Source organism: Phacochoerus africanus, chromosome 6 (genome assembly GCF_016906955.1).
Source record: "Phacochoerus africanus isolate WHEZ1 chromosome 6, ROS_Pafr_v1, whole genome shotgun sequence".
NCBI classification, from domain to species: Eukaryota; Metazoa; Chordata; class Mammalia; order Artiodactyla; family Suidae; genus Phacochoerus; species Phacochoerus africanus.
This window is the reverse complement of record NC_062549.1, coordinates 125370080-125390816: the sequence shown is the minus strand read 5'-3', so window position 1 is coordinate 125390816 and position 20737 is coordinate 125370080. Positions and strand designations below refer to the sequence as shown.

The following is a 20737-nucleotide window of genomic DNA, read 5'->3' as shown; positions in this document are numbered from 1 at the left end:
GAATTCTAAAACGACAGGTATTTCCCTCAGCACTAGGACATCTTTGGGTGTCTCTTGTTGCTACTGGGAAGCCTGCTGTCAGTCTTCTTGTCAGTCCTCTGTAGGTAATCTGTTTTTCTAGTTGTGCGTTTAATTTTATTCATCCTGATTAGAAATTAGCACTTTCAATCCAAAGTTTGTCATGTTTTATGTTCTGAAAGAAAGAAGTTTACCCGTTATCTCTTCATAATACGCTTTTCTACTTTCCCCTAATTTCTTACACTATTTAGACTGAGAGGTCATGAAACATGACCTGCAATAAGGAAACTTGAGCTGAGTTTTAAAGGATAAATAGGACTTAGTAAGTTATAGGATATTTTAGGCAGGGGGAGCAACTCGAAGGCCCTGTAGGTGAGAAGAACATCCAGAGCGCAATATTTAAGCCAACGTGAAACCCTTAATATGAAGCAAGGACTAGGCGAAGGTGAGACGGGAGGGAAACGGGCTTAAACACGAAAGACGCTCATTGGAGAGGCCGAGAGCTGGCCTCGAACGTGAGGATTGAGGATTACATACTCACACTTGACCCTTATAATGATTTCTTCAGCAGCAGTGTGGCGGCTAGGGTAGGAGGCTTCGTACAGGACTCCAGGGGATAGAAGCAGCTGTCTGCTGGCTTCTCTGCACTCTTCTACCACTTGATATGCAGCTACCTGAACATATAAACCATCCTGATGGTTCTCTTCTGTTTAAATTTGAATGTCTTTTCATTCCAGGATAATTTTAATATAAGCCTTTCATTTAGATGGTTAAGGCTGATTTAGGGAATTTATTTATTCACTGTTTTCTTACAATCAAACTGATCTATCCAAGGTTATCTGGAAGCATTTTTTCCCCCTGCTTTTGTGATTTTGTTCCTTCTTTGTTTGGAATGCCCTCCTCCATCTCTAGTTGTCAAAATTCATTGGAATTTTTTTTCAAAATCTAAAAATGCAAAACAAATGTAGCAGAATTTTAACATTTGTCAAATCTAGATGGTGGGTATCTGGTTTTGGTATTATCTGGATTATTCTTCCTGTATGTTTGAATTATTTCATAATAGAAACACTTAGTATAGGTGTTTAAATGATGTTGTTTGTGAATCCTGTAATTTTTCCTGAATTAAGGGGAAAATGGACAACCAAGAATATAAAGATGCATATGAATTTGCTGCAGATGTCAGATTAATGTTCATGAATTGCTACAAATACAACCCTCCAGATCACGAAGTAGTGACAATGGCAAGAATGCTTCAGGTGAGTTTTTACTTATGTTCTCAAAGTGAGTTTCCTCTGAACATAGTTTAAAAATTTTAGAACCGTAGCTCAAGAGATAAAGAATACACCCCACCCTATACACCAAGTACTAAAGCATAATTTATACTCTTAAAGTTGTGGGGGGTTGTTTGTTTCCTGAGGTATAGCATCCATGGATAGTAAAGCTTTTAGTGAAGCTGCCCTACGTGGAGAAGACGTTGGGGAAATAATAGTGAGGAGAGGACAGTAGACAGCTCAGATTGAGAAGACTGGGGTCAGTGTTCCATTGAAGGGAAGGCTCAAGGACTTTTGAGGCTGAGCCCCTGGAAGGCAGGTAGTAGAATGATGCATCTCCACAAGGCAGGAGGTGGTGCAAGAAGCTCCCCTATGTAATCTGAGGCCTATCTTACCTGGCAAAGGAAGAAAGTTGCCCAGGTTGGTAGGCAGGGAAGCTTGAGTCTTACTGTATTTCTGGAAAGTCTTTTTTTCCTTCAGTTTAGAGATATAATTGATACTGTACAATGTGATTTGATACGTGTATATACGTGTATATACTGTGCAACGACTACCACAAAGAAAAATCGAATTCTCAGCAAACTGTAACACTGAAAATGTACCTTTTTAAAAAAGGTGTTACTGATGCATTAAACTAGAAATGTGAAAGACCTTACTAGTCTGACTTTCCACTATAGGATGTATTCGAAATGCATTTTGCAAAGATCCCAGATGAACCTGTTGGGAGTATGCCTGTATGCTACGTCAAAACAGACACCACAAAAACCCTTGGTAAAGAAAGCAGTAGTGAAGCTTCCTCTGAAGATACTTCTTCTGGTGACTCGGAAGATGAACGGGTTCAGCGCCTTGCAAAGCTTCAGGAGCAGGTAGCTGATTATATTGATATGAGGGCTTTTTGGGTTTTTTTGTGTTTTTTTGTTTATTTTGTTTTTTTTTGTTTGTTTTTGGTCTTTTTAGGGCCACACCCAAGGCATATGGAGGTTCCCAGGCTAGGGGTCTAATTGGAGCTGCAGCTACCAGCCTACACCACAGCTCACAGCAATGCCGGATCCTTAACCCACTGAGCAAGGCCAGGGATCAAACCCACAACCTCATGGTTCCTAGTCAGATTTGTGTCTGCTGTACCATGATACAAGGTTTTATCTTCTTTCTATGAGCTGCTGCTGATTTATTATAAAATCCTATTTGCAGTTAAAAGCTGTTGTATTTAGATCACTTAGCAAGTGTGACTTTACTTATTGGCATATTTTTAGTGTGTAATAGTCTTTTTTCCTACCCAATAATTTATACATGTTAAAACTATATTACTTATATTCCTAACCACAATAGTTGATTCTCATTGAGACAATTTATATGACATAACCTGAGATATTTTATGAATGAGATCTTTAGCATTTGCAATGCTTTGTGTTAAAATGTTGACTTGTGGAGTTCCCGTTGTGGCGCAGTGGTTAACGAACCCGACTAGAAACCATGAGGTTGTGGGTTCGGCCCCTGCCCTTGCTCAGTGGGTTAAGGATCCGGTGTTGCCGTGAGCTGTGGTGTAGGTCACAGATGCGGCTCAGATGCCGTGTTCCTGAGGCTCCGGTGTAGGCCCAGCAGCTACAGCTCTGATTCGACCCCTAGCCTGGGAACCTCCTTATGCCGCAGGAGCGGCCCTAGGAAAGTCAAAAAGACGAAAATAAAATAAAATGTTGACTTGCTTGGAGCTCAGTCCTAACAAATCAGTGATTTAAGACTTAAGACCACCTGGCAAGATGAATGATTGTTGGTCTGTTTTTAGATAAAAGTTTAAGTTGAGCACACGATAGTCTTTGAAGTATGCCCTTCAAAATAGCAGATTTATGAAGGGAATTTCACAAAGGATACTCTTGACTTTTGAGTGCCTTCTCTTTTTTTCCTACTGTCTTTAATTATTTAGAGCCGTTAATGTTTAAAGAATTTTTCCTTCATCAGCTCAGAGCTGTTCATCAACAGCTACAGGTTCTGTCCCAAGTACCTTTGCGTCAGCTGAAGAGAAAGAAGGAGAAGGCTAAAAGGGAAAAGAAAAAAGACAAGACCGAAAACAGAGATGAAAATCCAAAGAAAAAGTTTAAGCAAATGAAGTTAAAGGAAAAGTCCAAATGCAAGTAAGTATCTTTTATGATGCATTTTGCTAAAATTGCATTGCCTGAAACCCATGAAGAGTTCCCTCGTGTGGCTCAGCAGGTTAAGGATCCAGCATTGTCACTACTGTGGCTTGGGTCATCACACAGGTTCAGTTCCTGTCCTGGGAACTTCACATCCCGCAGGTTTGGCCAAAAAAAAAAAAAAAAGGAGTGATTTTTTTTTTTTTTTTTAAGTGTTTGGCCATACCCACAGCATGTGGAAGTTCCAGGGCCAAGGATCAAACCAGAGCCTTTGCAGAGACAGTTCTGTGTAGTTATGCTGTAGGCCACAGGGGAAGTCCATACATTTGATTAATTTTAACTTGTGTTACAGTCAGCCCAAGAAGAGGAAACCACAGGTTTTTGCTGTGAAATCTGAAGACGAAGATAATGCTAAACCTATGAACTATGATGAGAAAAGGCAGTTAAGTTTGGATATAAACAAACTCCCTGGGGATAAACTTGGGCGGGTTGTTCACATAATACAGTCCAGAGAGCCTTCCCTGAGAAATTCCAACCCTGATGAGATAGAGATAGACTTTGAAACACTGAAAGCATCAACACTGAGAGAACTGGAGAAATATGTTGCTGCATGTCTAAGAAAAAGACCACTAAAACCGCAGGGTACGTATCTCTCTCTGTGAGTAGCAATCAGTCTGGTATTTGTGTTAGTTCAGGGTTATACTCACTCTTTTTTTTTTTTTCTTCCTAAATCACACAGGTAAGAGAATAATGAAGTCCAAAGAAGAACTTCATTCACAGAAAAAAGAAGCGTTGGAAAAGCGGTTGCTGGATGTCAATAATCAGTTAAATTCCCGAAAACGGCAAACAAAATGTAGGTAGCAGTTTTTTGTTATTTTTAAATTTCAATTTTTTTTCTTTTAAGGCCTCACCTGTGGCATATGGAAGTTCCCATTCTAGGAGTCCAGTCGGAGCTGCAGCTGCAGGCCCAGGCTACAGCCACAGCAAGAGCTAGATCAAAGCCGCATCTGCGACCTACGGCTGCAGCTTGTGGCAATGCTGGACCCTTAACCCACTGAGCGAGGCCAGGGGTCAAACCACATCCTCGTGGAGACTACTACTAGTTCTTTTTTTTTGTAACTCAATGAATTTTTACATTTACAGTTTGTGCAGTAATTATCACAACCAAACTTTATAGCATTTCTATCCTTTTAAGTTTGATTAGGTCCCATTTGTTTATTTTTGTTTTTGTCGTCATTCTTCTAGGAGGTGGATCTGAGAAGTTGTTGCTGTGGTTTAAGTCTGGAGCATGTTCAGACTATTGCTAGTTCTTAACTCACTGAGACACATCGGGAACTCCTGTTTATTTTTGTTTTTGTCGTCATTCCTCTGGGAGGTGGATCTGAGAAGATACTGCTGCAGTTTAGGTCAGAGCGTCTTCAACTACTTCTCGTTCTTAACTCACTGAGCCACAGCGGGAACTCCAGTAGCAGTTTTGGACTGTTCTGTGACTGTTTGATGTCTGCCATTTTAATGTCTTGCCCTGTTTTGCAGCTGAAAAGACTCAGTCACCCGTGGCTGTTGGAAGTGGTTCCAGATTGAGTGAAAGTAGCAGCAGCAGCGGCGGCAGCAGTAGCTCATCGGAGTCTGAAAGCAGTAGCAGTGCTTCAAGCTCCTCAGACAGCAGCGATTCTGAATCAGGTTAGCCGCCCCCTTAAGCGTGCCTCTGCTTGTGGGAAGAGATTTTTCTTATAATATTGAGACTTAGAGTTTGAAGAAATGTTTGTTACTTCCTCAGAATCGATGGTTTGGATGCCACACTTACTTATTTCATTGCATGTTGACAATCTTAATATTTTTCTTAAAAGAGAAAACTTCACATTATACGTAATATCGAAAATAATGTACTAAATAGTGGGGTCATTTCAATATATAATGTGAAATTTTAATAACTAAACAGTCAAATCATAAAATGCTCATCTTCACTCTTTTAATAAAGTAAAAGGGGATTTGAAGACATCTTTCACTTTAGTCGGATACATCAGATCATCCTCAGGTTCAAAGTATGTGCTGTTGTGACAATATATTTTAAATTGAAGAATCATTTTTGAATTAAGAAACCAGCCATCCCAGGAACAGTATAAAGCAGATTTTTTTTCCACTTCAGTGTTATCTTCGCTATAATATATTATCTTCCATTTATAGAAAAATGTACTTTAAATTCAGATTCTCAGTTATGCTAAAGTACCAGATTCCCTTATATAGTTTATCATCAACTCTGTCAAGCTTAACTCATTCATATTTCCTCGGTGCTCTTTCATTGCTGGTTATGTAGTTGACAGGTGGTCACTGCCCCCAGGATACAGACTTGGCAGAGGCGTTCCATCGTTGATCACCAAAAGGCAAATTCAAGTATAGGGCGCTTTGGGTCCTAAAATTTTGCTTTATTTTTAAATGAGATTTTTTTTGTTTGCCATGAGATTCAGTTCTCTTTAGAACACCTCACGCAGAATATTGTCACATCAGGAATTCTTAGCACTTGTAAGCATGTACCTCTTATTTCAATCTGGTCGTCGGGGCTGCTGCCTTGCCCTTGCCCTGCATTGTTTGATTTTTGATTCTCTTTAGTTTGTGGCCCTGATGGCTGCGTTTTGTTTTTACATTTCTAAAGTAGTAAACATTTTTTGTTAGAATGAGCAGAATTTTTATTTGTGTTGAAATTTGTCATGGAAGAAAAAATAAAGACTCAGATGATACATTATTTCCTTATAGTTGACTTTTAGCATAAAAAATGCTGGAAAAACTCTTAAGTTGCAGTTAGTATTTTAAATTGTGACTAGCATTTGTAATTTCATCTAATAAAGCATTTGTGGCTTAATAAGTTAGAGCCCTTTGTGTTTTATTTGTAGGATAGAACTCTTATTGAATTATCTAATTATATTTTGACTACTGAGCAATAACTACCTTGAGTATTAAGAGGAAAAGTACTTCAATAAAGTACCTTAATTTTAATTTGAATTATCAGTTTCTGATAGAATCTTCCAGTATGTTGCTTGAAGGAAAGAATGTTTGTCATCTACTGTGTTTTCCTAACTTTCTAGGAGAACAACTCAGCCTCAGAATTCTAATTTTAAAACTGCTGAATTTTTATTTTATGACTGACATTCTTATTTAGTGTCATCTTTTTCAAGTAACAGAGGCCGTTTTTTAAAAAACTGTTAAAATCAAAGGAGCAGATTTTTTATTTCTCAGCTACATCAGGCATGGTGTATAGTTTTGTGGCACTAAGGTCGATTTGTCTTCTAAATGATGGGATAGTATGAGTTATCTTTTATCTTTGAAATTTTCATCGTTTTATGAACCACCTACCTACTTCATTGGCGAAACACTGTATAAGTTGCAAGTGCAATGCTTAACGGGGAAAAAAACAGTTCTGTCCTTGCCTATTAAAATAAATTAGTAAATGAAGCAGTTTTTCCTATTAACATCAGCTGTACCCATTAAAGTACATGAGGTTCTTGGGTTTGTAAGGTTCTTGATTTCTAGTGTATAAGCTAACTGCATATATATACAGTTTACGTATATATGTAACTTTTCTGAGAACCACAAAAACTGATAAAAGGACTAGAAACTGTGACTCTGTCATCAGCTAAACCTATTTTTAAAATAAGCAAAGCATCTACTATTCTTTTTTCTTTGCCTTTTTTTTTTTTTTTTTTTTTGCTTTTTAGGGCCACACTTTTGGCCCATGGAGGTTCCAAGGCTAGGGGTCCAATCAGAGCTGTAGCTGCTGGCTTGTGCCACGGCCACAGCAACAGCAATGCAGGATCCGAGCCCCATCTGTGACCTACACAACAGCTCGTGTCAACATTGGATCCTCAGCCCACTAAGAGAGGCCAGGCACCTCTCCTCACCACAACCTCATGGTTCCTAGCTGCACCATGATGGGAACTCCCCCCCCTTCTTTTTTTTTTCTTTTTGGTCTTTTTTGTCTCCAAGTCCTAGTTTTAGAGTGAAGGGAAATGGGACTATAGAAAAAATGTAATTTGTGAAGATTGGGTATATTAGCAAATTCCTTGTTTTGTAAGTAAAAATTAACTGAAAATAAGATTTTGTAACTTTTTATTTTGATTTGTTAAGAACTGAGACTTATAGTTTGAATATCTTTATGTAACCAGAATTCTGATTAAATAAGACTTCGAGGTAGGAGACACACATATAATTACACTTTTCAACTTCTTTTTTTTTTGTCTTTTGTCTTTTTGTTGTTGTTGTTGTTGTTGTTGCTATTTTCTTGGGCCGCTCCTGCGGCATATGGAGGTTCCCAGGCTAGGGGTCGAATCGGAGGTGTAGCCACCGGCCTACGCCAGAGCCACAGCAACTCGGAATCCGAGCCGAGTCTGCAACCTACACCACAGCTCACGGCAACGCCGGATCGTTAACCCACTGAGCAAGGGCAGGGACTGAACCCGCAACCTCATGGTTCCTAGTCGGATTCGTTAACCACTGGGCCACGACGGGAACTCCTCAACTTCTTTTTTTTTTTTTCTTTTTTTTTCTTCTTGGCTTTTTAGGGCTGCACTTGGGGCATATCTAAGTTCCCAGACTAGCAGTCAAATTGGAGCTACAGTTGCCGGCCTACACCACAGCAAGGCCAGATCTGAGCCACCTCTGTGACCCCCACACCACAACTTACGGCAACACCAGATCCTTTAACCCACTGAGCAGGGCCAGGGATTGAACCCACATCCTCATGGATCCTAGTCAGGTTCCTTATGGCTGAGCCACAAGGGGAACTCCTCACCCAAATTTTAATAGTGGACTCTCTTCTGAAAGCTTCTGTGAGAAATTCTTTTCTGAAGTTCTCTCTGTGGTGCAGCAGAAACGAATCAAACTAGAATGCATGAGGATTTGGGTTCAGTTCCTGGCCTCGCTCAGTTGGGGGTCTGGTGTTGCCGTGAGCTGTGGTGCAGGTTGCAGATTCGGCTTGGATCCTGCATCACTGTGGCTGTGGTATAGCCTGACAGCTGTAGCTCTGATTGAACCCCTAGCCTGGGACCTTCCATATGCCATGGGTGCAGCCCTAAAAAGAAGGCAGGAAAAAAAAGAAATTCTTTTCTGATAGAAAGATGTTGAGCTTCAGTAATTTTTTCTTAATCTATTTTTGATACCTATCTTCCTAAATTTTTATAGCAGTTTGACCATATGCAGTTTTCCTAACCAAGTCACAGTCTTTCATAATTTCTATTATCAAGGACAGATCTCTCAATTAACTTTTCTAAATTCCTTAATAGTATTGATTCTTAATAATGAGTTGCTCTCTTTACTGCAATATTATTCTGTTTAGGTAGGCTAAAATGTTTTAAGGGTAAAAAATATTTTAAGTATTGCAAATAGTATAAGAGCTGTTTATAAATTGTTATCGTCTGTGTAATCTTAGACCTTATTTTATGCATGTTTGAAAAATATGGACTAATTCTGCTTTGTTAAATGGCATTAATTAGGAAATTTCCTGGTGACTCAGCAGGTTGGGTTAAGGATTGAAGTTGGAGTTGCCACTGTGTTACTGCTGTGGCATGGGTTTGATCCCTGGCCTGGGAAGCTTCTGCATGCTGCAGGCATGGCCAAAAAAAAAAAAAAAAAGAAAAAAAAACCCAGGATTAATTAAATGGCAAAGGAGTAAGTTCCAAGGAAAGATGTATTTTACAAATTCTTTAATTATAATTTCAAACAAGATATCAGATCAGTCCCGAGATAGAATTATAATGAAATCCTGAATCTTTGAAAAAATAAAGAAATCTGTAGGCTAGAAAAAGTACCTAGTTGCAAATTTCAGTGTGATTTAATCTTGCCATTTAAATTACCTTCTGGACTGACATTAGGTATACAGATTTTCGTGTGTTGATAAGAACAATAATTAAACATTGGTATAAATATAAAACCTTTCTAAACTTTTTTCATAACCCAAAATATCATTAAATGCTGATCAAAGATGAAATTGAAGTTCGACAATGAAATAAATTCCATATGCATAGATCCTGTGTTAGCTAAGCTGAGCTGGGATGTACACACAAGCAAGTGAATTTTCTAGTGCCTAGCAAGGTTGGCTCTCTTGAGTGATATAACAGAGAGGAATATAATTAACAGATTAGTCCTGTGACTAATAATATTACTGAGAAACAATCTGATGGAGCAGCTCTTAAGTAAGACTGCTCTTGATTTTAACCTTGTACCTAATAACTTAGGCATTGTCTAAATATAAGATACTTGATGAGTGTGGGAGAAAATACTTTATAGGAATGATTATCAGTTCAATTGTTAAAACAGTTATACACAGGAGTTCCTGTCGTGGCTCAGTGGTTAGTGAATCCGTCTAGGAACCATGAGGTTGTGGGTTCGATCCCTGGCCTTGCTCAGTGGGTTAAGGATCCGGCGTTGCCGTGAGCTGTGGTGTAGGTTGCAGATGCGGCTCGGATCCCAAGTTGCTGTGGCTCTGGTGTAGGCCAGTGGCTACGGCTCCGATTAGACCCCTGGCCTGGGAACCTCCATATGCCTTGAGAGCGGCCCTAGAAAAGCCAAAAAGACAAAAAAAGACAAAAAAAACCCCAAAAAACAGTTATACACACACAAAAATCTATGGTTATGGCATCAGTCCTTTACTTGGTTAAGACAAAGTGAATTTGTCACTTCACGCTTTACACTGTCTTTATTGGCTTCAGTGTAATGTTCTGAAAGAGAAATTTATCAAATTCCTTGGCAGTTGCTTTGTTAAACTTTCTTAATTACGAATGACTTAAAAATAGAAATAAAATAGTTTCTTTTTGGCACTACAGCCCAAGCCTTCCGTAAATTGACAGTGTTGCATTTTTTTTTTCATGCAAGGGGAAAAGGACAGCCTTGATTCAAGTTTAGATTTTATTTTACCTTTTAAGGGGGAGGATGATACAGTAAATGTAGGAAGTATGAAATAATAGTTTTGGAGTAATTTTGCCATTTAAGCTAGAAGGTTTAAGAGAAATAATTAGCATTCATCATTTAAATTTTTTAAACTTTCATTAGTTTTTCATCAATTAATGTGTTTTTAAAGCCCAAGAAGAATAAATTCCAATACACAGTTTTGATTAAAAACTTGCATATTTTGAGGTCCTTACTTGAGCTGTGAGTCTTAGAAATAGGGATAAATTTTGTCATGTGCATTTAAAAATTATCTGTTGAAAATGAGTCTTCTTAAATAGGCTGTCTAGAAGAGTGTTTCTCAATGTTGGCAGTACATTAGAATCACCTGTAAAATGGTAAAAATAGCATCCAAATCTGAACTGAATGGAGAGTGAAGCCCGGTACAGGCTGTGTTCAGAGCGTAACATACCCTGTGATTCATTGCCAACGTGTTTGAAAACCATCAGTCTGGGGTTTTTTGTTTAGTTTCCACTTTTTTTTTTTTTTTTTTTTGTCTTTTTGCCATTTCTTGGGCCGCTCCTGTGGCATATGGAGGTTCCCAGGCTAGGGGTTGAATTGGAGCTGTAGCCACCGGCCTACACCAGAGCCACAGCAACACCAGATCTGAGCCGTGTCTGCAACCCACAGCACAGCTCACGGCAACGCCGGATCCTCAACCCACTGAGCAAGGCCAGGGATCGAACCCGCAACCTCATGGTTCCCAGTCGGATTCGTTAACCACTGAGCCACAATGGGAACTCCTGTTTCCACTTTCTAACACTATCAAAATGACTTTGGTAAAAGGAATAGGCAGTTTATAATCGGTTTGTTCTTCTGTATTAAAATAAGTACACGGAGTTTACATTGTGGCTCTGCTGGTTGGGTCAATCCCTGGCCTGGCTCAATGGGTTAAGGATCCGTGACAAACAAGCTGCAGTGTAGGTCTCAGGCGTGGCTCAGTGGTGCTGGTGGCTGTGGTGCGGGCTGGCAGCTGCAACTCCAACTTGACCTCTAGACTGGGAACCTCCATATGCCTCAGATGCCACATGCCTCAGGTGCGGCCCTAAAAATAAATAAATCAATAAAAAATAAAAATTTAAAATAAGTTCCACACACTTAAATGAAAGTTACCAAAACATTCTTTCAAGGGGCAGGTTTTTTTCATTCAAAGTGCTTGGTTTTTTATCAAGAGAACGTCAGGTGATAATTTGGGCAAATCATTTAACATTTCCAGACAGGCTTGCTTTTCTATAAAGTAAGGCTGCGAGTTCCAATCACTTTGCTGTACCTGTCCTGTAAGCGGAAGTGTGATTTGGTTTTCCGATTTAAAAATCTTCAGTAATTCTTCCTGCTCTACTGGCGTTACATTCTGGTTTTGCATTCTGGTGTTACAGTCCTATTCAGTTACTCAGGGCTCTGGCCACCATTGCCTTGCTGATCATTGCTGTGTCTGGCACACTAATCTCAGTGCTTCGGTAGGTGCTGAGTATTAACAAACTCGACCAATTATTGGATTCCAGATCTTTCTCTTTCTCTTGAGTCTACGATTGATGTTTTTTCTTAGTCTGAAATGAAAACTTTCTAATCAACCTTTATATTGAGCAGAGTTCCCTTGTGGTGCAGGGTTAAGGATCTGGCATTGTCACTGTACTGGCTCAGGTCACTGCTCATACAGATTTGATCCCTAGCCCAGAAACTTCATGGCACAGGCACAGCCAAAAAAAAAGAGTAGAATGAGAAATAGGTTGTCATTGTTTATCTGTCTATAGTCTGTAAGACTTTTATGAGGCATACTATATTCAGTTTTTTTTAATTAAAATTCTTTGCCTTTTGCTGGTGTTCTTAGTTTTGTTGTTGTTGTTATTTTTTTTTTTTAAGAGCTGTACCCATGGCATATGGAGGTTCCCAGGCTAGGGATCGAATCCGAACTATAGCTGCTGGCTTACACCACAGCCACAGCAACTAGGGATCCAAGCCGCATCTGCAACCTACTCCACAGCTCACAGCAACACCGGATCCTTAACCCATTGAGCAAGGCAGGGATCAAACCTGCATCCTCTTGGATATTACTAGTCAGATTCATTAACAGCTGAGTCACGATGGGAACTCCTTGTTTTTAAGTTATGAAGTGCTAATTTTTCTAGTAGTTTTGAGCTTCAGTTTTATGTTACAAAACTAAAATAATGCCCTTGAATTTTTCAGCAAAACACTAATGTGGTATGTCTTTTTTTTTTTTTTTTTGGTCTTTTTGCTATTTCTTTGGGCCGCTCCTGCGGCATATGGAGGTTCCAAGGCTAGGGGTTGAATCCCGAGCTATAGCCACTGGCCTACGCCACAGACACAGCAACGCGGGATCCGAGCCGCGTCTGCAACCTACACCACAGCTCATGGCAACACCAGATCGTTAGCCCACTGAGCAAGGGCAGGGACCGAACCCGCAACCTCATGGTTCCTAGTCGGATTCGTTAACCACTGCGCCACGACGGGAACTCCGTATGTCATTTTTTAATTATAGTTAAGAGTTTATATCTTAGAATAATGTAGTTTAGGTAAATATTTGAATAATTTAGATGTATAGATGCATGTATATCATATGATCATATTAATGAAGTCTGTTTTTATTTTTGTTCAAAGCTGAAATCATAATTTCTTTCCTAAATGTGAAAGCTACCTGGATCGATAGCCTCGATCTTTGTCATCTGTCTTCTTCCCTTCCCCTTCCATCTAACCCTCAACACTTAAGTAATACTTAGTGGAGTGACATTAAGATGGAACGTGTCATCTTAAATACTTAAAGCATGTCATTGAGTGGCACTTAGCAATTTTAACAATGTCCAGCATCAAACATTTTAGGAAAGGAAAGAACAGTAACACATCCAGTGGAAACAGATGGCATTTCAGGAGGCAGAAGGTAATTATTAAAATTAGAATGTTTTAAGTTGAATAAGATTTGGTGTTGACCAGCCATGGTGCCCTGAAGCTTGAAGCAAATATAATGCTCAAGTGGCTCATGAAAGCTGGCCTGGAGTGATGGATCCAGGCATTAACTATCAGTTTGGTGCTTTGCCACACTGACTTAGGCTTGCGATTGGGAGGGTAGCACCAGAACCAACTGTAGCATCAAGAAAGAGGAACCTGGGAGTTCCCGTCGTGGCGCAGTGGTTAATGAATCTGACTAGGAACCATGAGGTTGCGGGTTCGGTCCCTGCCCTTGCTCAGTGGGTTAACGATCCGGCGTTGCCGTGAGCTGTGGTGTAGGTTGCAGACGCGGCTCGGATCCTGCGTTGCTGTGGCTCTGGCGTAGGCCGGTGGCTACAGCTCCGATTCAACCCCTAGCCTGGGAACCTCCATATGCCGCAGGAGCGGCCCAAGAAATAGCAACAACAACAACAACAAAAAGACAAAAAAAAAAAAAAGAAAGAGTAACCTGGTGAGCACCAAGTCAGAGCTCTTTTTTTTTTTGTCTTTTTGCCTTTTCTTGGGCCACTCCCGTGGCATAGGAGGTTCCCAGGCTAGGGGTTTAATTGGCGCTGTAGCCACCGGCCTACACCAGAGCCACAGCAACACGGGATCTGAGCCACGTCTACGCCACAGCTCACGGCAACACTGAATCTTTAACCCACTGAGCAAGACCAGGGATCGAACCCGCAACCTCATGGTTCCTAGTCAGACTCGTTAACCACTGAGCCACAACGGGACTCCCACAGCTTTTTTTTTATACCTACTCTACCGCCAGTGTCAGCTGTTGCGGTATTTCTAGAGGTAAAGCAGGTACTACCACACCCATTTCTTGCTCTGTAGTTGAGGCTACAGATAACCCGGAAGTAAATAGAGTATTAATGTGTTAATTCCACGAGACCTTTATTATTAATGCTTAGCAAGTAGAGCAGACTTTAGCATGATAATCAGATAGCTTCACTTTTAATAAAAGACTGTATCCTCTCAGATAATGACATATCCTTCTCTTGTAAATTCCTAATTATCTTAATTAAGCCTCTTATGGCTCCTTGCTGAAAGATGTTTAGTACAATTAACACTGCTTGTTTAAACCCTTATTTCTGCTGGAACTTGTTTTTTTTTTAGACTATCACTTTACTCAGAAGTAACATGGTGTTCTTTTTGCCTCATACTCCAAGTTGGAATTTGTGAGGGGATATTTATTCCATTATGTGGAAAAGAAAATATCCCTTTTCAAAGCAAGTATCCCTTTAGCAATGTTGACTGATTCCAAGAGAGCAAAAACCTGGTAAATATAAGAATTTCTTGATTTAAGAAGCTGACTGTTTTCTTAACCATTATTCTGTTTCTAATATGAAAAAAAAATGTAACTTAGATGATGGTGAGTTTTTACATAAGCAAATATTAAAATATTTATTTGTATACATTTGCAGAAATGCTTCCTATGTTTACCGGAGTAAAACACAGTGATTCTCCTTCTAAAGAGAAAGTACAGGTAGGTTTATTCTTCCTTTTTAACCTTAGAATTTTAAAATTATGTAGGTTATAACTCACTGGTGTAGTAGAAGCTTTTTAAAAAAAATGTTTATTTACATGAAGAGTTATTACTCAATTTATGAACTAAATGTTCAAAGATTTCTTCGTAAGGAAGACTGAATGGTGAAACTAACTTAAGTCATACAATTAAGTGGAACAAATGATACAAGTTTCAGCTTAGTTGAAATACCAGGGGCGGGTCTTGGTGCCCCCATGTCCATGTGTACACAGTAAGGTGTGCATAGTGAGGGGGGACCTCTCAAAGACTGGTAGTAGGGAATGGTCACCAGGGTTTCTGAAGATAAAAGCTTATAATTACCAACAGCTCATTTTAGCACACCTACGTTTGATTAGTAGTTGACATGCTTTGAAAAGGATTAAAGTAATGTTATCTTCTACTACTTTTTTTTTTCATTAATTACTCAAATGAATTTATCACATCTGTAGTTGTATAATGATCATAACAATCTCATTTCACAGGATTTCCATCCCACAGCCCAGGCACATCCCCCCACCCCCCATAAGTTTTTCAATGTCTGTGAGATGGCATCTGTTCTGCAAAGAAGTTCCGTCTGTCCTTTTTTCAGATTCCACATGTCAGTGAAAGCATTGGATATTGGTGTCTCATTGTATGGCTGACTTCACTTAGCATGATAGTTTCTGGGTCCATCCATGTTGCAAAAAATGCTGGTATTTCGTTCTTTTTAATGGCTGAGTAATATTCCATTGTGTATATGTACCACCTCTTCTGGATCCACTCCTCTGTCGATGGGCATTTAGGTTGTTTCCATGTCTTGGCTGTTGTAAATAGTGCTGCGATGAACACTGGAGTACATGTGTCTTTGCGAGTCGTGGTTTTCTCTGGGTGGATGCCCAGGAGTGGGATTGCTGGATATCTTCTACTACTAATTCAGGTGATCTTCATTATAAAAATTTTAAATCCCTTGTACCCATCCCAAATACGGAATTAAGGAATTATTAAGGTAGTATTAGTTAAATGGTAAACTTGTTTAACAGCATCTCACTCTCCAAGTCAGGGGGATACAGCATAAACAACACCATCTTGAAGGAGCAGAGGTGGAATCACGCGGGGTTGTATGAGTAATGCTGTAATCATCTATGTTCATGATTTAGTGAGAAAATGAATATCCTCACTGTGAGTGAGTATAAACTCATTACACACACACACTGCTTGAAGGAGGTAATGCTTAAAGTAGGGGGTTTTTTTTAATTATTTTTATCTTTATTGTTATTCTCCCAATACAACTTTTTTTCCTACTGTACAGCATGGTGACCCAGTTACACATACATGTCCATTCTTTTTTCTTCCCATTATCATGTGCCATCATAAGTGACTGGACATAGTTCTCAGTGCTATAACAGTAGGAACTCATTGCTAATCCATTCCAAAAGCAATAATTTTCATCCATAAAGTACATTTTAAATTACAGGGAAAGGGAAGAAATGGTTACTATATTGACATGCTGATTAGAGACTTACTTTTTTAAACAGAGGTAGTAGCATGAAGAGGGCTAAAAAAACCCGCAGGCGGTGAGTTCAGGGAAGTACGGTAGCAGAGGCTAAGGGATTAGCTGGCTGTGGAGAGTTAATAGGGAGGCTTTGTACTCCTAGGTGAAGTGGTAGTATTTACCTTGGTAGGTAGGAGAGAGCCCGCAACGGTTTTTGAGCAGCCAGAAGATCCAGATGATCTGTCTTGCCATAGGTATTAGTGGAATCAGAAAATTGTGTCTAAGTTGTGAACAAACTCTGGAATAATTCCCAATGTGTAGTTTGTAGAATGCTGTCTTTTATGTTCTGTTTGTGGCTAGGCTTTTCAGTGTCGCTCACTAAAAAACAAATGCTCACTTATGACAAAAGAGGAAATACATTTATAGGATAATGAATAAATGCACATATTTTTGTGTTTCAGAAAGTTTTCGTTTTGTGGATTTAAAACCTCAGCTTTGATTTTAGTCTCAGGACTTGGGTGTGTATAACTGTTGGGGTAACATTCCTGTGGCCTTGAGTCTCATTCAGGCTGGCGTAGGCTTTCGTATACTTGCCTTATCTACTCACCCCGTCTAACCCTTTACTACATGGAGGAGGAAGGTTGTCTCTCTTTTTTATCTTTTTTTTGTCTTTTGTCTTTTTTTGTCTTTTTTTGTTGTTGTTGCTATTTCTAGGGCCGCTCCCGCGGCATATGGAGGTTCCCAGGCCAGGGGTCAAATCGGAGCTGTAGCCACCGGCCTACGCCAGAGCCACAGCAACGCGGGATCCGAGCCGCGTCTGCAACCTACACCACAGCCCACGGCAACACCGGATCCCCAACCCACTGAGCAAGGGCAGGGACCGAACCCGCAACCTCATGGTTCCTAGTCGGACTCTTTAACCACTGCGCCACGACGGGAACTCCAGAATTTGTTGATAGTCTTTGGGTCAACCATCATGTGATAAGTCTTATGTGTACTAGTAACTACAGTCATCGGCTTTGACTAACTCTACTTACAAGCTCTATCATAGCCACGTTATTTAATCTTTCGACACCTTAGTTTTTTCATTTGTAAGATAGGGTTAACTATACTTTGTTTTTGTGACGTAATATCATGTTCAAAGGTAGTATTAAATTATATTCTATCCCCTTATGTTTCTGTTGTTTTAGTCATATTTCCTGATGGTTAAAGCTCTAAAGATAGTCTTGTTTAACTTTACAGATACAATCTTCTGTGCAAGATACAGTCTCTGGGCAAACCACCCAGGTTCATCAGACTATATGCCCAGGTGCGGTACCACCAAGTCACCACCAGGTGGTATTTAATCATCAAGAATCCGAATATTTACACAGTGTGGAAAACAGTTCACCTTTACAAATTCTGCCTCTGTCAGGTAAGAAATTAACAAGCAAATGACTGTGCTTGAACAAGTGACTTCTAAACTGTGTATGAAAGTGCCGAGATAATCTTAAATGTTACATGTCTGGGATTCTGAAAATCATAACTAGTAAATTCCAGGTTAGAAGTAATCACTGAAGCCTATTGCTTTATACACAACGGTACTCATTACATTTGAATAAAAGAAAATTATATGTATGGTTCACACACAGCATACTTTCATAGAGATTATATAAACTGACATGTGGGCCATATCTAAAACCCGTCACCGCCGTAGCTCAAAGCAAGCTCTGAGCAGGCTTGGTAAATGTTACTGTAATTTCCGTGATGTGCACATGGGTCGGGGAGGTAGGAGAGAAGAGGGGAAAGACACGCAGGGATTCTGTCGGCAGAGAAATGAAGTTAGAGCATTAAAAACAGTTTACAGTTAAGGAAAATTGGAAAATTGGGCTAAAAATTCTTCCCTGCTGGTGATTCTTATTTACCAAATTCCTACTTACCTACCTTCCCAAACTGGAATTTTTTATATTGCTAGACTCATTTGCCTTTATAAATGTCTTTTTTTTTTTTGTCTTTTTGCTATTTCTTGGGCCGCTCCCGCGGCATATGGAGGTTCCCAGGCTAGGGGTCGAATCGGAGCTGTAGCCACCGGCCTACGCCAGAGCCACAGCAACGCGGGATCTGAGCCGCGTCTGCAACCTACACCACAGCTCACGGCAACGCCGGATCCTTAACCCACTGAGCAAGGGCAGGGACCGAACCCGCAACCTCATGGTTCCTAGTCGGATTCGTTAACCACTGCGCCACGACGGGAACTCCTGCCTTTATAAATGTCTTAACTGTTAGGGATTAGAAGTGAAGCTGTTGTCCTTCTCAGCCGGCTTCCCCTGTGGATGCGTGGCACAGGAGGGTGCTGCTCTGATACGGACGCTCAGCTCAGGGAGTGCCTGAACCTCGAGGCGCTGGCGTATTCAAGCCCAGACTAGAAAGCCAGTGAAGGTGTCAATGTTCCATTCTGTGTCCCCTTCCTTCTAGACTGCTCCTTGGTTTCCACTAGGGCTTCCAAGGGCAGGCGTTTCTCCGAAGCAGGAGGAGTTTCTAAGCTGTTTTGCTGCAGCCCAAATTAGGGACACAGAGAAGTTCTGACCTTCTTTTATCGCTTCCCGTACAAGCTCCTACTGTTGTGTGTATGAGTGTCCGTTTTGTATTGAACTTGAGTTTTAGCTCTTGACTGCGGAGGTCAAGAGAGAACATATCTGAGGCAGCATTAGAAGGCATCCAAGGAAGAAAAACAAAGACCCAAAGTATGAAAAACTAATATCCATCCTTTTCTGGAAAAATATTTTCAAGATACTCAGGAGACTAACTGAAGATGCAGTGCTCTAGGTTAGAAATTACCTTAAATACCAGTGCTACATTTGGGTCTTTTATTTTGTACACAACACATAGCTTCAAACAGGAGCATAACAAATCAGATTTTACACTAGGAAGAGATTGCTGCTTGTTTTATAGGGGGTGGGGCAAAGATGAAGGTGCTCTGATGTAGCTGGGACCAAGTAAGAACGCTGAGTGCCGTAGACCAGGAAAGAGATGATGAGGCCCAAAACAGAAAATGAGGCTAAGTCTGAGACTTTGGGGGCAGAATTCCTACGTCATTAGATACCAGTCTTGCCAGAGTATTATCCAATAGTTGGATTGAAAATAGAGGCAGTGCTTATTTGGGACGTGTTTAAGATGTGGAGAAATTCTAATTGGAAATATACACCTAGAAATAAGTTTCTGGAACTAATAGGGTATCACAAGAACTATTTTTAGGAATTACCCATGTGAAGCTATTTGAACCCACGAGAATGAATGAAAACACCCAGTAAAATGTACAGAGCAGGAAGAGAAAGGTCAGAGAAAATACTAGGTAGCCAACCTCCCTCAGTACAAGTAGAAAACATTAGTAAGTTAAAAGAAGAGGTAATCAAAGCTAAGAGGAAACGGGAAATGGTGCAGTAGGCGCAGGAGATGTGTGTCTAGAAGGAAATCATCACAAGCATCATATGTCCTCACACGAAGCAGTCACGCGCCCTCAGGAACGCGGGAGAGGAGCACAGCGGGCAGCGTGACAGGTTTCTTTGTTTTACAAAAGCTTCTTTTGGTTTTTGTTTTTTGGTTTTTTTGTCTTTTCTAGGCCGCACCCCCAGCATATGGAGGTTCCCAGGCTAGGGGTCAAATCAGAGCTGTAGCCACTGGCCTACGCCAGAGCCACAGCAACTTGGGATCCGAGCCGCATCTGCAACCTACACCACAGCTCACGGCTACACTGGATCCTTAACCCACTGAGCAAGGCCAGGGATCGAACCCACAACCCCTTGGTTCCTAGTCAGATTCATTAACCACTGAGCCACGACAGGAACTCCTACAAAAGCTTCTTTTGTGGCTAGTGTGATTGGGGCAGAAGGCAGGTGGTTGTCAATTGAGAAGTAATAGAATCTGAAAGTAAACCCGAATGTAAGCAGATTTTCAAGGAGTTTGTTGGTGAAGAGGATGGGAAGATAGCTGTGGCTTTAACAGGAAGATAGGTTTTTTAATTTTTGTCGGAGTGGGAGAGTGGTTTGTTTTGTTTTGAATTTTGAAATGGAAGAGATTTGAACATCTTTGAAGGTAGATCAGAGAGAACCAGAGTTGGGAAAAGTTGCTGTTTTCATTATAGTAAGTTAATAGAGGAATGGTAGTCATTGCCCGGAAGAAAAATAATGGAAAGAATGCAGTCAAGAGGAGTCTTTTTTTTGTTGTTCCAATTTTAAGAAAACATCAATGAACAGTCAGGCTTTAAGTATCTAAGTTTTCTTTTCTTTTCTTTTCTTTTTTTGTCTTTTTGTCTTTTTAGGGCCACACTTACGGCATATGGAGGTAGCCTCCGGCCCTCACCACAGCCACGCCGGATCCTTAACCCACTGAGCGAGGCCAGGAGTTGAACCCTCTACCTCATGGTTGCTAGTCAGACTTGTTTCCACTGTGCCACGATGGGAAC

The 20737-nt window shown here is 40.4% G+C and overlaps 1 protein-coding gene across 1 annotated transcript in view; it reads left to right on the top strand.

Annotated features, from left to right (window-relative positions):
* BRDT (bromodomain testis associated) overlaps positions 1 to 20737 on the top strand; it is a 45502-nt gene that overhangs the window by 10486 nt on the left and 14279 nt on the right. The window contains 8 exon segments of the mRNA XM_047783092.1: positions 1146 to 1274; positions 1967 to 2155; positions 3246 to 3418; positions 3771 to 4060; positions 4158 to 4271; positions 4952 to 5098; positions 14725 to 14786; positions 17539 to 17710. Coding sequence (XP_047639048.1) covers positions 1146 to 1274; positions 1967 to 2155; positions 3246 to 3418; positions 3771 to 4060; positions 4158 to 4271; positions 4952 to 5098; positions 14725 to 14786; positions 17539 to 17710 — 1276 coding nt within the window.